General features: G+C 41.4%; 1 protein-coding gene across 1 annotated transcript; it reads right to left on the bottom strand.

The window, feature by feature from the left end:
• Positions 1–990: 990 nt before the first annotated feature.
• Positions 991–15,484, bottom strand: SERPINB10 (serpin family B member 10). Its single transcript, XM_024580460.3, has 8 exons — positions 15,370–15,484; positions 11,797–11,973; positions 10,256–10,321; positions 9,513–9,650; positions 8,412–8,529; positions 4,908–5,050; positions 3,134–3,289; positions 991–1,537 (listed from the first exon to the last, which is right to left on the bottom strand). The coding sequence occupies exons 2-8, from the start codon at positions 11,962–11,964 to the stop codon at positions 1,133–1,135; spliced, it is 1,194 nt and encodes a 397-aa protein (XP_024436228.2). The 5' UTR covers positions 11,965–11,973; positions 15,370–15,484; the 3' UTR covers positions 991–1,132.
• Positions 15,485–15,745: the final 261 nt, after the last annotated feature.

Here is a 15,745-nt window from a genome sequence, read left to right as displayed (position 1 = left end):
TCGGCTGAATCCGGGCTCCACCCTGTTTTATCTGGCCCGGCACCTTGTTTCTACCTGGCAGCAGCGCCGAGCTCCTTGCCCCTAGTTAAGGAGTAGTTACATGTATACAGTCCTAAAATTACATTCTGCCCTTTGAAGGCCACGGCAAGGCTGATGTGGCCCCTGGTGAAAATGTGTCTGGCACCCCTGCTCTATGTTAAGACCTTCCTTAGTTTCCTTGTTCCCAGCTTTAATAAATACTCTCCAAATCCCCTGGACTCCTGTTGTGAAATCTGTCCTCCATAAAGTCAAGAACCCGCACACCACAGTCAACCCTGCTCCAGGCCCGGCCTCTTTCCTGTGACAGTAACATCTAACGTGACCATGATACACTTGTTAACACTGACAAGCCAACATCGGTATGATGTTGTTAAGTAAATTCCAGATTTCATTTGGCTTTCAACAGTTTTTCTATTAATGTCAAAATAATATTTTTTAAATAAATGACAGGAAAGGGGTATTTAGTTTTTCAGTGGTAATTTATGAACTATCAAAATTATATTCTTGTTCAGCTATATATTGCCTTTCTAAAAGTTTTTCTTCACTAAATAATATATGTGAAATATAAGTGACAATAAAATGACCGACAGCTCAAGAATTATAAGGCATTCGATTGAATAATATAATATTTCTGAAATGTAAATAAAAATCACATTAAGACAAAATGTTTAGCCCTGGCTGGTGTGGCTCAGTGGATTGAGCACAGGCTTGTGAATCAAAGGGTCGCTAGTTCAATTCCCAGTCAGGGCATATGCCTGGGTTGCAGGCCAGGTCCCAGTAGGGGGCGCGTGAGAGGCAACCACACATTGATGTTTCTCTCCCTCTTTCTCCTTCCCTTCCCCTTTCTTTAAGAAGAAATAAATAAAATGTTTTTTAAAAAAGACAAAATGTTTTGCAGTAAAAATAAAATTTGTCATTCTCTCTAGGGATAAAGATACGACATCACTACAATGCATTATTTCAAGATTTATTTGCTAATATTCAAGTGTGAAAGAGATCTAGACTGCACACTAGTTTTTATTACAACCAATTTTCCATCTCATGATGTAATTTTCACATCATAAGATGGCCTGGTTTGATGAGAGATGCAGGCTTAGGGGGAGCAGAACCTCCCATAGAAGAGAATGCTGTTGGTTTTGTTGTGCCTGATGAAGAAGAGAAATGGGTGGTCGACCCTGAAATCAATGGACGGGAGTCTAGATCGAAAGGCCACCTCACTCCCAGTAGCCGCTGCAGCCTCTGTCCCTTGTTCATTTATCTCCACGAAAGACTTGTGGAAAACATTGGACAGAAACAGCTGTCTCCCTGCTGACATCCCTGAGAAGTCAGCCTTGCTCTGGTGAAAGGCATCACTCATCCCCATGCTGCTCAGGGCTGACTTGAGATCATAACTCTCCTCCAGCTTGAACTTGGGAAGGTGCAGCTTCACCTCATACAGCTCCATCATGTCTGCGCTGGTCCACTCGTCCAGCTGCTCATACGTGGCGACCTTCTCCAGCTGCAGGTGTGGAACCAAGGAAGAGCCGGCAATTCCAAAGTGAGTCAGTAATTCGAAAGTGGAGGGGAAAGCATTGCTTAAGTGCGCTCTATATAATGACACAGCTGAGTTACGGTTGCTCCCATTTCCCAGGGCAAGAAAACACACAGATACGGAAATTCTTTGCGTCACAACATCCCTCACATGGTCGACCTGCAGAATCTTTGTTTTTCAGATCGATAGTTTCCAAGATACAAGGGAATGCCATCTTAATTTAAGATGGAAGTACTTCTACGATAATACACAAAACATCGACTATGCACTCAAATCAAAATAAATATAATTTACATGTCGTCTTCACGAAGGCACATACTATAGGACAAGTTGTATGTCAGGGCACAAAAGCCATTAATTTTATTAACATGGGAGATAGTTCTTTGAAAACAACATCTGAGGCAAAATAAGATGTCTATAATCACAAAAATATAAATTTAGTAACCATAAACAATGCAGAAAGAAAGAAAGATAGAAAGAGATCCCCAAATCTTAAGAGTAATGACATTTTTATAGTGATTTTGAGGGTGCTTTCTCTCCTTTTTATTTAAAAAAAATTTTAGACAAATAGATATGTATTGTATATATAGGTATACAGATGTGTGTGAGAGGGGAAAACCAGTGTTTCAGTTTTTGAATAATGTTTTAAAGCACGTGCTTTGCCACTGGGAGAGTCTTCTAGACCAAAGTGCTGCCTTCAATGACATACTTGTAAATGAAGGACGTTAGCAATGGGACACTTCCTTCTGCTCCAGAACCCGCACCCTCAGGAAGAAAGGTTTATCTTGTCAGGGGGGACTCTGCTGGTTTAGTGGCCATACTTGGTCCTATTTTTATCAGCCTCTCCAGTTTCACACATTTTGTGATACAGTCGAAAATCTTTTCCACGCACTAGAAAGGCCACGGAAACATGTGAGTATAAGAGACCTAGCACACCTGAGAAATCAGGCACTGTGCAAAGAAAGACAAAGCACCTGTTGCAGGAGACCAAAGTTCAGTCAGACGTGCAACTCGCTCAGGGATGTCATCTGACCAAGGTGATGTCAGGCTTCGCAGAACTGTGGCAGATAAGCAACTTGCATCCCACTTAGTTCTCCTGAAAAGTGTTCACTTGATAAAAAATGGTTTTGAAAATGTTGGAAGTAAATTTAATATCTTAAAAGGTATATCTAATTCTACATTAATGCAAGTGATTAAAAAAATTAATCTCCCATTAGGTAGGTCTTACCAGAGGGAGAGGAAAGGCCCAGACCGCTGAAAGATTGTTATGGTTAAACCCACTCAGCTTTGTGACTGACAAAGAATGTCTGTATCTGTCGTTCATATGGCAGTTTGTGTGGCCACCCCATGCTACAGGTGTCTCTCAGGGACCTAACCTTCCTAAGGAATAGTAGTATCTCCCTCACAGAGTTTTGTAAAGCGGAAATGTTATCGTGAAGGTGAAGTGCCTAGCGCTGAGAGGACATTGGCTGCCTTCCCCTACAGAAATTAGAGAACGGAGCGAACACGTTACACAGAGGTAAACACCGGGACCATCTCATGTCAGACAGGTGATGTCGTTACCTGATCCAGCCCACCGATGTCCTCCGGCAGCAGTACGAACAGGCTGAGGTCACGGCTCTTATAGTAGAGTTGGAGGCCGGTGGCTCGTGGATTTTCTATGTGAAAAATGGGGAGCTTTTCTTTCATGGACATCATTTGCACTGGTTTGCTTGTAGTCTACAGAAAATAAGTAGCACAGTCACTGAGCAAGTGTCCCCAGGAGTCTAACACCTGCAAAATCGGTGATCCTCTGCTAAACGTTGAATAAAGTTATTCAGACCTCACTTTCTGGAAATATGTGTTCTACTGGATAACATCATTAACAGGTGAAATGGGAGTTTCATTCTCTAACACAATTGTGGCAACATGTACATATCAGGGCAAGCTGATTCTATCAAACACTTTAACAAGCACATAACCTTATGCAAACTATGTAAGTGAAAATGATTCAGAAACTGAGTAAGATGTGTACTTCAAATGCAAACATTTTGAGAAAGATTTCCAGTATCATAAAAATGGAAATTCACTAACAGAATGAAGAGATAAGCAATAGACTAGGAGAAAATATTTACTAAACACATGTGATAAAGGACATGTACGCAAACTTTATAAAGAACTCTTAAAAAACTCAGTGGTAATAAAAGAAACAACCCAATTTTAAAAATAGGCAAAAGATCTGAACAGACACCTCTTCAGGGAGAGAGCGAGAGAACTGAGATTATGTTTTGAGACTCTAGAGGTGCCATAGTCCAACACATGTGAGTTCCTCTTATTTGCGTAAGTCAATGCTAACACATTTCACACTGCACTGGCGCTAGTTTGGAATGCTTTTCTATCCTTTGCAACTGACAACTTCCTGGTGACTATCCAGCTCATTTGTAGTTAGCCTATCGGGTTGTATGCCACGTTCCTTCCCCACCATCATCCCGCTGATGGGGATCTGCCTATTGCACACGCCCGCAGGATCGCAGCAGTCGGCCCTCAGCAGCACTGTGTGGGTGAGAGGACCCACCCCAGGACCAAACAGCCTTAACAAACTTTGGCCTATCACTTCCTCTCCTAGGAATGTGGAGTGGCATCTGTCGGACTCTCTCTAGAGTGGAGGAGGTGTTGTGGGGAGCCAGGTCCTGCCATGGTAGACCAGGACGAAGAAGTTAGACTTCGGCCTGAGAAGAATGATGGGAGAAACAGCTGAAAAGATAGAGAATGAACCCTGACAACATTTGAATCCTTGTTTCCATGCAAGTCCCAAGACCCAGCCACCTTCCAGCCCGTGGCTGCCGTGAGATGGACCTGTCATCTTACCTCGGTCTCTGTTCTTGCTGCCCTAGGTACCTAAAGAACACAAGAGGTTGTGTTCTGACACAGAGAGAAACCTTACTGAAAGGGGGAGATTTTTAAATTTTTATTTGTTTTTGTGGGGAGTAGGAAAGAATATAGGCTTAGTAGAACAAGAATAGAACTTAATAGTAAAGACTTTAGGACTTCTAAATTAGTCATGCCCTACATGATATGTCTCACCTGGGAAATACATGTAATAGCTACCCTACTTTCTCCAGCTTAGTTGTAGCAAGTACTGAGTGATAACGTGTGTGAATAGTCTATTTTCAGAGAAAAACAATGAAAAGGGGATTTCTAGGTGGGATGGAACTGGGGACTTTCATTTCAGCCATCCATGCCCTGGAAAGAGCCATACTTTATAAGAACATATATGTAGAAAGAGGGGTGAATTTAAAATAGAATCCCTTCTACAATGCCATGTGAAAATCCATACCGATTATTCAAAGGTTCCTACCTTGTTTATTCTGAAAGGCATCTCCACGGTGTCTTGGACTAAGAATTGATGTTCCCAGATTCCTTTAAAGTAAAGGGCGTTCACCAGAACCATTCTGGTTGCAGAGTCCACGGCATCATCAGGTAGGAGATTCAGGATTTTTCCTACAAGAGCAAAAGACAGGTCCCAAATGGAATATGCCAATGTTATATTCCAGTGACACGCCACACTTGAAAAAGTGACGACTGTGAGATATTGTTATATATGATAACAATAATTGTTATATATGATAACAATAACAATAATGATATATCCACAGATAATCCAAACAAGCAAGTCAGCATTGCCAGAATACTCGTCCCTGACCTTACTCCGCTTTTATCAGTTGTTCCAGTAACTTCTTTTTCTGGACCAGAAGTCAACCCAAGATCTCAGGTTGCATTTAGTTGTCATTTCCTCTTAGTCCTCTTTAATCTGGGACAGTTCCTCAGTCAATTTTGCCTTCCGTGACCTTGATACTTTTGAAAAAGTTTTGTAAGAATGTCCATCAGTTCAGATTGGTCTGGTGTTTCCTTGGGGTAGTATTTAGGTTATGCACTTTTGTGAGAATACTGCTGTTGTAGGTCTTCCAAGAAAGATATGTCAAATCCTAACCCCTGAAGGGACGTGAACCAGCTCTTGTGACCCTCCAGCCTACCCCTCAGCTGCTACAGTCTTCACAGGGGCGGCTCACAGAACACTGTGCTGCTTAATTAATTTATTTGTTAAGATTTTATTTATTTACTTATTTTAGGGAGAGGGGAGGGAGGGAGAAAGAGAGGGAGAGAAACATCAATACAAGAGAGAAACACTGATGGGTTGCCTCTCAAAGGCCTCCAACCGGAGACCTGGCCCACAACCCAGGCATGCGCTGTGACCAAGAATCGAATCTACAACCTTTCCATTTGGGGGAAGATGCCCAGCCCACTGAGCCACACTGGTCAGGGATGTGCAGCTTTATTTAAAAGTCCTGAGGGCAGCACTTCTAGAGATTCCAGTAGAACTGAGGTGTGGCTTGAACAGTCTACTCAAAACAAAACAAACACCCATCCCTCATAAAACAGACTTATTGGCTTTAGAAATTAAATTTAAATGTGATTTTCAATGCCAATGTGAAACCTTCTAAAACTTTTTTGTATTTTTTTAAATATGTTTAAAGACAGTGTATCAGGTCACTGGTTCGATTCTAGTCAGGGCACATGCCTGGTTTGTGTGCTAGGTCCCCAGTAGGGGGCGTGAGAGAGGCAACTGAGCAATGTAGCTCTCACACAGCAATGTTTCTCTCCCTCTCTCCCTTCCTCCCCCCTTTTATAAAGATAAATAAATAAAATATTTTAAAAAATAAAGACAGTATATTAAATTTCATTTAAAACATCTTTGATGATTTAACAAGAAGAGTCCCACTGTGTCATTTTAAAAATATTTTCCTTTGCACGGAAGTTTTATTTTTTTTAAGCTCTGTATCATTCTAAATTAATTATTCTCTCATGTGATTGAGTTGTAGGAGATGCAAACAGAGAACATATTCAGTATTGAAGTTGACACAGCTTGATCTCAAGTTGGTTGAGATCCAGTTGTTTGAAGTCTCATTACATTGTTCTCCAGGTTCATATGTTTTCAGGGAATCTAGCCTCTTGAATCCATATCCATGTTGTTAATTTATTTGACAAAATATACATAAAATGTACTTACATACAACTTCAAAGTAACACAGAACAAAGGACTCTTCTCATAAATCTTACTACCCTCCTGAGAGTTACAGTGCCACCTACTGGACATCCTCTTCACAGAGATTCAGGTTAAGTCCTGGGGGCTCGTATCAATGTGACCTGAGAGTGTCCAATGGGCCCAGCATGTGATAGACTTTGAGATTAAAATACGCAGACAATTGCCTTCCCCACCCCTCACTTTTCAGGGGCTTAAAAACTATAACAAAAACAAGTCAGGAAAAAATCATCGCAGCGTGTGACTGGTATTATCTCTGAGAATTCAGCTCTGAATGCCATGTACACCCCCAGCATCCACAGGACAATTTGCAGAAAGACCTGTTTGAAGAAGCTTCGTTTGAGTGGTTCTGATAGAAGCTAGTCACACCAAAGCGTTTCTAGCTACTTCTCCATAAAAATGCATGGAACTCTCCTCAACAAAGTCAAAGTTACTCAGGGTGAGCGTAGTTTGGAGGGGGGCTCCTACTTGATGGGTGCTATGACAACAGAGCCTTTTTCAAAATGCGCCCATCCTGTCTTTTCACCATTTAGTAACCATAACCTGAAGTTTACTCATTCTTCATATTTTAAAGTATTTGTTCACTTCTAAAACAGATCTTCTGTGCTGTCCAAAATGGTAGTCCCCAGACACACCTGCCTCCTTCAATTTAAATTAATTAAAATGAACTAAAGTTAAAACTTCAGTTCTTCAGTCGAGTTAGCCATATTTCAAGTCATCTGTAGTCACGTGTGGACAGAACGTGGATCAAATTGGGCGGTGCAGACTGACGGCACGGTGGTCATCCAGGACGAGTTCCTGGTCAGCTCTGTCATCTAGAGCACAGGTGGCACACACAAGGCCCGCGGGCTGAACCCGACCCTCCACCTTGTTTTATCCTGCCCGGCATCTTGTTTCTACCCGGCAGTGGTCCCAAGCTCTTGCTTAACTATTGAGGAGTAGTCACATTTACACAGTCCTAAAATTACATTCGGCCCTTTGAAGGCAACCGCAAGGCTGATGTGGCCCCTGGCGAAATGAGTGTGACACCCCGATCTATACAGCTTTCAAGCTCTTGCGTGTGTCGGTCTGCCCCGGGGAAGCATGGCAAGGACCGAGCTATTCGCTCAGCGGCGGATAGCGTGTCTGCTCTCAGCTCTGAAAGCCTTTGCTGGGTGTGAAGACAGCAGAGTAGATGCTCGCTCCCAGCCTTCCTCTCAGTAGGGTTTTCCAGTCGACATACTAGGCACTGGCCTAAAAATTTGAGACCAGAGATCTAGCTCAGCTTCTCACTGTTTTTACTCCCACCTCTACCATGTTGAATTTGAGTTGCGTTTTACAATGTACTTTTCCTTACACAATCCCACGTGGTCCTCACGCCAACAGGAACAGGGCAAGTACTCAGCAAATGCCAGCTAATTCTGAGTCTTAAAAAAGAGGACTTACTTTCAGGTGAATCCAAATCTGGAGTAAGACTATGGTCACTCCTGCCTCACCTTGACTTGTGAGTCATTAGTTCAATGAAAAAGGAACTGAGGATTTAGGCTGCCAACTTCCTCAGTTCGTTCCAATGCACACGAATGTTCCAAACAACAACTGTGAGTGGGCCTGTGACGTGTGAGCAATGACAGAACTCTTGTGCTTGGGGTCCTTGAGTCCGGGGGTGGGGGGAGGTAGATGAAATGAAGCATCAGCGTTAATTTCAGTTGCACTGTGGACAGTGTCCACAACAAAATAGCTCCTAAAAAAAGTGCCCTGCCGGATGCCTCGGGGGAAGCTTACCCTCAGTCTGGCTTTCCACCCAAGAGTTGATCTCCTTTCTGACTTGGTCAGAAGCTTCCAAAAAGTTAACAGACTGTGGCGTTGCACCGAAATATGTTTTCATGTCTTCTAAATATTTCTGAAAGATACATGTAAAATACCCTTTTGGAGAGCATTTCCAAACTGAGAGATCAAGTCCATTTAGATCATCAAAGAGCTAGGTAGAGAAACAATTGCACCCCCCCACACACACATGCCCAACACTCCTTTCTCTCTTCCCCACTTGGGTTTTGGTCAAAGACCACGTGCACACACACACACACACACACACCCTCTTTTTAAACGTGGCTGGGCACTGTCTAGCCAGGCAGAAATCCAGGTATGGAAGACAGGCCTGCCATTCATGGCTCTGACCTCACTGCTTGACATCTGAAAATAGCTTTATTGTGTCTATTGCTACCCCTCCATCCTATCCAATGTCCTTGCTTTTTGACCACTGGGCATCTGTGCCCTCCTGCTTCTTTCAGAGATGTGCCAAAAGATGTGATGGGCAGATGTGAGGGAAGTCAATGAGTGTCCTGGCTCTGGGTGCACCCCTCTGAGGAGCCCTTGAATCTGAACTGAGGATGAAGTCATGGTTGGCCCTGTGGGGTTCCCATCATCCGAGGACAGGCAAAGTTGATATTATTCCATGTTAAGAGTCTTTTCAAAGTCTCTAAAGTCATGATGGGAAATGCCTTGTCTGGGTCTAAGGTCAGCTTTCCACCATCTTCAGGCACACTCCTTTAACCAACACCACCCTCTGCTCCTTTGGATTTACCCCACATCCATGCTCCCATGTTTCGCTCCATTGCCCATGAAACACATGTTGGCATTGGGAATATATAAATCAAACTTATATATTATTACTTTGTATAAAAGTCTGACCCTAGACCTGGTCTGAGACTGATTATCGGTTTTCATTACTAGACATATTGGTTAGTCTAAATGACTGTTTACCAGAAATGCTGACCATGTTAATGTTGCCCCTGGGATCCCTAGAGAAATGTACAATGAGTTAATTGAATAGTCACACATGGCTCTTTCTTTCCCATCAACTTTAAATAACATATTTGCCCTTACATTATTAAATGGATAAGTTTTCTCTCCATATATCCCATTGGCTGTTTTAAGTACATAGGCATCACTGGGACAGTTGACTTCAGAGATGAGTGCCCGGAAATCCGAGTGTATTTCTTCAACCTTCCCCAAGCTGCAGTCCTAAAAACAGGGATGAGTCAAATAAAGACATTGAACAAAAGTTGCCTGTAGCAGGACAACCTGTAACTAAACGAAATGATTTGGTGTACTGTAAACAAACACTGAAATCAATTCTAAGGTAGATAAAAATGTTTCCTCTGATGTTATCCAAACCCATAAAAGTAATTGAGGGCTTCAGTTTCTTTCCATTCAGTTTGCAAAAGCAGGAACAATTTTGAAAGTTTTGAAAGGGAAGCAAAATTCTCTTTTCACAAGGGTAAAAAAAAAGACCAAAAAATGTACCCATTTCGTATTATGAAAAAATGTTTCTATAATTTTAATATATGTTTCTAAGAGTATTTACCCAGTAAAAGTTGCTTATATTAACCACTATCAGGCAGGTGCTAAAAGCTGTTTCTCCTTAATCATCAAATGGATATTAAGGTATGAAGCAGGGGTGTCCAACCCATGGCCCATGGACCACATGCGGCCCAACACAAAATCCTAAATTTACTTAAAACATCATGAGATTTTTTGGTGACTACGTGTCACAGTGTATTTAATGTGTGGCCCAAGACAACTCTCCTTCCAGTGTCACCCAGAGACGCCAAAAGTTGGACACATACCGTTTTCCTTTTCTTTTCACTTTCGGGATAAGATTTCATGTCCTGATCTCTGTGAAACTGGAGTACCTGTAATTCCAATAAACACACAACGCGTGAGGACACCTGCAGAGAACTGATCACGTGGAGCACAGCTCAATGAGTGCAAGTCAGTCTTGCTTCCTATAGCGACAGAATGTACAATGGGTGCACCCAGGTGGCTCTGATTTGATTTAATGGTGCGCTAGCTGAACCTAGCACAGTAAGTCAAGAGTGGCTTTTAAATAAATTTTTTAAAGTCTAATTTAAGTTACTCTTTATTTTGACACTTTTTATAGCACATTTAGGATAATGTTGGGAAAGAGGTAAAATTCTCTTGTTTTCCATGTTTCATTTTTATCGATAATTGCTTTGAAAAGAAGGCTAGCTATTCGATACAGACCATCCTTGAGCAATTTAAGCAAGAGCCACCACTACCCCAATCATGTGGAAAATGCAGGGGGTTAAACTGTTGTTTTTCCTAGGCTAGTGCTTCTGTTCCTATTGTCTATCACCACTTGACATGTGGACGCATGCTCTCTATTTTCACCCCAGCATGGTATTTGTAAGTTAACAGGAAGGATGTGGGCATTCCTGTTTCCCCTGAACTGTACAACAGTAAAAAAACAAGGCGATAATTCCACCTCCCACATCCTGGACCCACCCGACAAAGAGGATACAGTCTTTTTGACCGAAGCTTGTGCTGACATGTGGTGACAGAACAGGGACCATTAGCCATAGGGAAAAGGGGTGCATAGGCAACTCCTTAGTCTCAGGTGCAAACTGACACTGTCCATGTTTAAATAAATATTAAATCAAACGCGGGCAAGCAACACCCACCCGTATATTTATGTGAAATAGGTCCAAACTGGAATCATCTAAGATTAAGTCTATTATGTAAGTAGTTAAGCTTTTTAAGAATTAATTTTTAGCCAGGATTCTGTTGTTGCTGTTTTAAACCATACAGTATCTTGTGGCTGACAAGAATAGGGGTGATAGCCTGGACCTAAACTCACAGAATTCATATTCTGCCTGTCTCACTCAGAATTATGGGCTGTGCCCCTTTCCATCCTTGGCACAGAAGACCCCTTCTTGGGTAGAAATTCTGTTATTTGGCCTTCCCATTGTTGTATGACTTAGGGTTGGAATTACTTTTTTGCATTTATTTTTATTTAAAACACATACATATATATGCTTTGTTTACACAAGCATACATACACACGTGTTTTGCTATTTTATTGTGTACTTTGTCTATGGCTACACATACACACACTATGTTTTTAGGATGCTTACAGAAAATCAGTAACACGGGTCCTTCATGATTTTCCTAGCAAACTGACTTCCTTTCCCAGACTCCTTCTTATGGCCTAGAAAACTTTTTTGAGTGTTTTTTGAGTGTATCTTTTGTTTCAGAGGATATGGTTGTAACATGTGAGCTATTTGGATTTTAGGAGAAAAATGAAGATAAAAGATAAAGAAGGCATTTTGTTTTCAGGCAATAGAGGTGACTGAGCTTTGCCACTCACCTGGGCTATTTGGGCTGCAGTGGTACCTCTGGTGCCCAAATACACCATGGCCAAGCAGGTCGAGATGCCCCAGGGAGAAAAGAAAATATTTTTACCCTCAGCAGATTCAGCTAGCTTTTTGCTAAATTCCAGGGCAAATTGGTTGATTGATTTTGTTAGAGAATCCATTGGGAAAATCTAAGAAAAATAAAGGGAAGGGGAGAGAGAGAGAGAGAGAGAGAGAGAGAGAGAACATGTTAATAAATCCTTTCCATTCATTTTACTTTTGTAAAAGAGTTTGTTAGCTTATATATTATTTTCTAATTATCCTTCAATGAAATGACAAAAATATATCTTCTCCAATTTAGATTCATAAGAATTGAATGGAGTTAGGGGCTTTAAAAAAATGTAGTCCAACATTATTATTTCACGTATTAGAAAATTCAAGTCAAGAGAGTTTAAGAGAATTGCTTCAAGTCGGAGGGCTAATGCACATCAGAGAACAGTTGGGTTCTGGTCACTCAGCAGCTCATGATGAGACGTCACAATGTCACAATAAAAATGGCAGTGGGACCAGGTCCCCTCACTCTCGCAGCCAGTGCTTCTGTTCAACACACCACATGACTGCTGACTTGACAGGTGAGAAGTAAGTATGCGTCTTTTCAACTTCATACTTTTTCTCACTCACTTTTCATCCATATTTTTATTTTTTAACCTCATTTATTGCTTTACACCTTTCCATACAATATTCTGGGGTTCTGGAATGCTTTTATCAAGCTTTTTTCTACTGAAATCCAACTCTGACCAAGTTTCTTTTTCTCTGAAAGCTTTTCCTGCCCTGTTGGGTGCACAGGAACTTGTCTGCCAGCAAAGCCCCATAAGATAGTTTTTGCCACGTACTTGGCAGTTATCACACTGCTAGTTCTGTTTTCACATGGTTGTATCTTCCCAACTCCAGGGTAAGTTCCTCCAGAGCTAAATTCCTTTACACTATTTCAAACATCTCAAGGAGCCTAGCTCAGTACTTTGCACAAAATGGAAGGCCTGTAAATACTTGTTATCACATTCATTGTTTAGGCTCTAGCCACCATTTTTTAATCTACTTCAATTCAAAATCAGGCACAATTAGGTAGGAAATGCTTTCAGAGTAAAAGAGAAACCAAGACTCTTCTGTTTTTATTTTCACTTACTTGAGACCCTCTGAAACTTGTCTTCTTAAACAAGAGAACTCAGCTTCTCTCAACCTCTCTCTCTCTCTCTCTCTCTCTCTCTCTGATATCATATGCAACTTCTAAATGGCAACTTTATTTACCTTGACATTTTCATTTAAGTCTTTTAAGACCTGGTCTCTAAACAAAAAAACAGTTCAATTTATTGTCATTTTATAGCCAAGTAATTTCTCAACTTGGTTAAATGACTAAAAATAAATCAAATAGGAGGCCTAGACCCTCCTATTAGTGCCAATGTTGTCTAGAACTGGGCCTTCCACTGACCGCACCTGACCGTCTGAGAAAACTAGAATGTGAACTTAAGAGAAGCCAGGAGGAGTCCTCTCTAGTCCAAGGGTTGAATCAAGGGAGGGGCGTGTATAGACAAAGACTTGGTTTCATCACGACTGGGATTAAGTGATACAGCTGAAGCCTCTTCTAGCCACAGGCTCACACTTAACAAAACAGCTTCCCAACCTCTAAATCATGCCCTCGTCATAGCCCCTGCCTATTCCAGAAGCTGATGCTAATCCTAGGCTCACATTGTTTGATTAAAGAGGAAAAAACAAGTCTAGTTTCGTAGTACTTCTACACCCTCATGAAATGAACTTGCCTGTGAATATCTTTTCCTTATGAGATTCAATGCCATCTTGGAAATAACTTCCTTATTACTTTTGGGGCAATATTCATTCAAATAATGCTTTGTTTGTTGCCTATTTATTAAACTTTATCCTTTTAGAACTCATGAGTTATATTCATATGGAAAATTCTTGGCACTTTGGCCAAACCATACTCACCATGAAGGGAGAAGAGGAGAAAGTACTATCTTGGAGTCTGGGATTTTTATCTTTGTACTTGTGATTATTTTGGAATTTAGTTACTTCTAACAAATTCCTGAAAACAATAACTCTCTCTAATGAAAGAACTAATTTCTTATGGAAAATTAATATGCAGTTATCTTCTGTTTCATGAATTCTTTCATGAATATCGTCACTAATGTATCAGATGTAGCCCAGATATATTAGCCCACATACAAACAGAAAAATGTCCTTTTTTTCTTTTGAAAGAAATTTGCAGAAGTGCTGAGACTAGTAAAATTTAACCCAACAGTGGAAGGGGTTTTCTGAAGGATGCAATATTTTAGCATGAGATGTTACAGGAAATAATTTGTCTGTATAAAGGCTGAACAATGATTTTTTTTTTTAAGGGAAGACTATAAATTCCTAAAGCAGAAGCCTACGGTGCCATTTTCAGAGTGAAATGCTCCTCTGCTCATCTGCAAAGGGGTTTAGGGGTGAAGATGGAGAACTATGAAAACAAGAAAACGATGTGCCTTTCAACAAAACGTCGCATTGTAGAGACACACACTCCTGCAACATCAGAATGGGAAAGAACCTCGGAGCACCTCTGCCGCAATTGCCCCATATTATCAGCTGGAAAACCAAGGCCCAGAGAGGTTCAAGGAGTCAACTCACATGCACAGCAACCCAGCAGCAGGGTCATCACTGCAATCCCGTTCTCTGCACTCTGAATACAATAGCTCTTATCATTGGATCTCTTATGATTGGATCTCATTGTCACTAAGATTTTAACGGTAAAAGGGAGGAATTGGGTTACGGAAGAGGGTGGACGGGAGGAGGGTGCAAGAGGAAGGAGGAGGAGGAGAGCATAGGAAGGAGTCCCGTGCCCTTTTCCAGAGGAGGATATCCAAAGCTCCTCGACTTCTCCATGCCCCTGACGCTGTCACTGACTTCATGGACTGACACATATCAGAACATGACATCTCCGCCCCCGCATGTCTACATTCACCTCGCGCCGTTTTCTGAGGGAAGTAATAGTTTGGGGTGTTTTATAACAAGCACCTAGTGTAGGTTGGGGTGGGGGGGGCGCGTAAAGGCTTAGATTGTTCCATGAAAGAGAAGAAAGTTAATGGTTCGTGGAATGGTGGCCAGAACGGGATGCTGGGTGGGGACAGGGTGGAGAGAGTCAGCCATTAGATCCACAAATTAATGACTAGAATCAAATTCAGGAAAAAGGTTTGAGCTCAGTTACTCTGAGAACATTCCATTTCTCTTTGCCTATGTTGACAGATCCAGAAACGTGACTAGAAAAAACTCCATTCATAGTTTCACAACCCTGGTAAAACTACGTATTTCTCTAACTACTTTGGAAATGAATGTTCTCCCCTCCCTTAGCCATCTTTCCAGTAGAAACTTGAACCAGCTAGGGGTTAAATCTCTCCGACTTGCACAGAATTCTTGAGGGACGGAGCTCTATCTACACTTTCTGTTTTAGGGAGTCTTGATCATTTGTTATTTAGCTAGGCACTTCAACAAAGAAAGAAAACATAAGTAAACATTTTTAAACAAAAATGTATTTACAATACCTTGGTTTCTTCCCCTGGAGCAGAATTGGAAAGTCGTCCCTAAAGTAAAAAATTGTGGCCGAGTTAAATAACTTTTAACTGTAGAAACGTAAAAAAAAAAAAAAAAAAAAAAAAAGTAGCACCTCCCTCTTCCAAACCCCACCCTTTTTTAAAAAAAATAACTGTATTGTTGTTGGATTACGGTTGTCTGCATTTTCTCCCCACCCCATCCTCCCACCCTTTTGATTCACTTTCACGGTCCAGATACTCTGCCTTTCAGGTTTATCTTGGCCAGAAGCTCACATACAAAGAGACACAGTTAATGAAGGTTTTGCCTGAATTCTTTAATTACCCACATTTTCCATGTCTGTCCACATGTGGAGACCTGAATTCTGAC

This window comes from Desmodus rotundus, chromosome 10, assembly GCF_022682495.2.
Source record: "Desmodus rotundus isolate HL8 chromosome 10, HLdesRot8A.1, whole genome shotgun sequence".
NCBI classification, from domain to species: Eukaryota; Metazoa; Chordata; class Mammalia; order Chiroptera; family Phyllostomidae; genus Desmodus; species Desmodus rotundus.
This window is presented reverse-complemented; position numbering and strand designations above follow the sequence as displayed.

Bases quoted from the DNA above. Each gene is read 5' to 3' on its own strand.
- SERPINB10 (XM_024580460.3), bottom strand. From the start codon at position 11,964: ATGGATTCTCTAACAAAATCAATCAACCAATTTGCCCTGGAATTTAGC. The intron at 10,322-11,796 runs GTGAGTGGCAAA...TTGGAATTACAG, and splicing joins CTGCAGCCCAAATAGCCCAG to GTACTCCAGTTTCACAGAGA. The intron at 9,651-10,255 runs GTATGTGTCCAA...CCCTGTTTTTAG, and splicing joins GTGAAAAGAAAAGGAAAACG to GACTGCAGCTTGGGGAAGGT.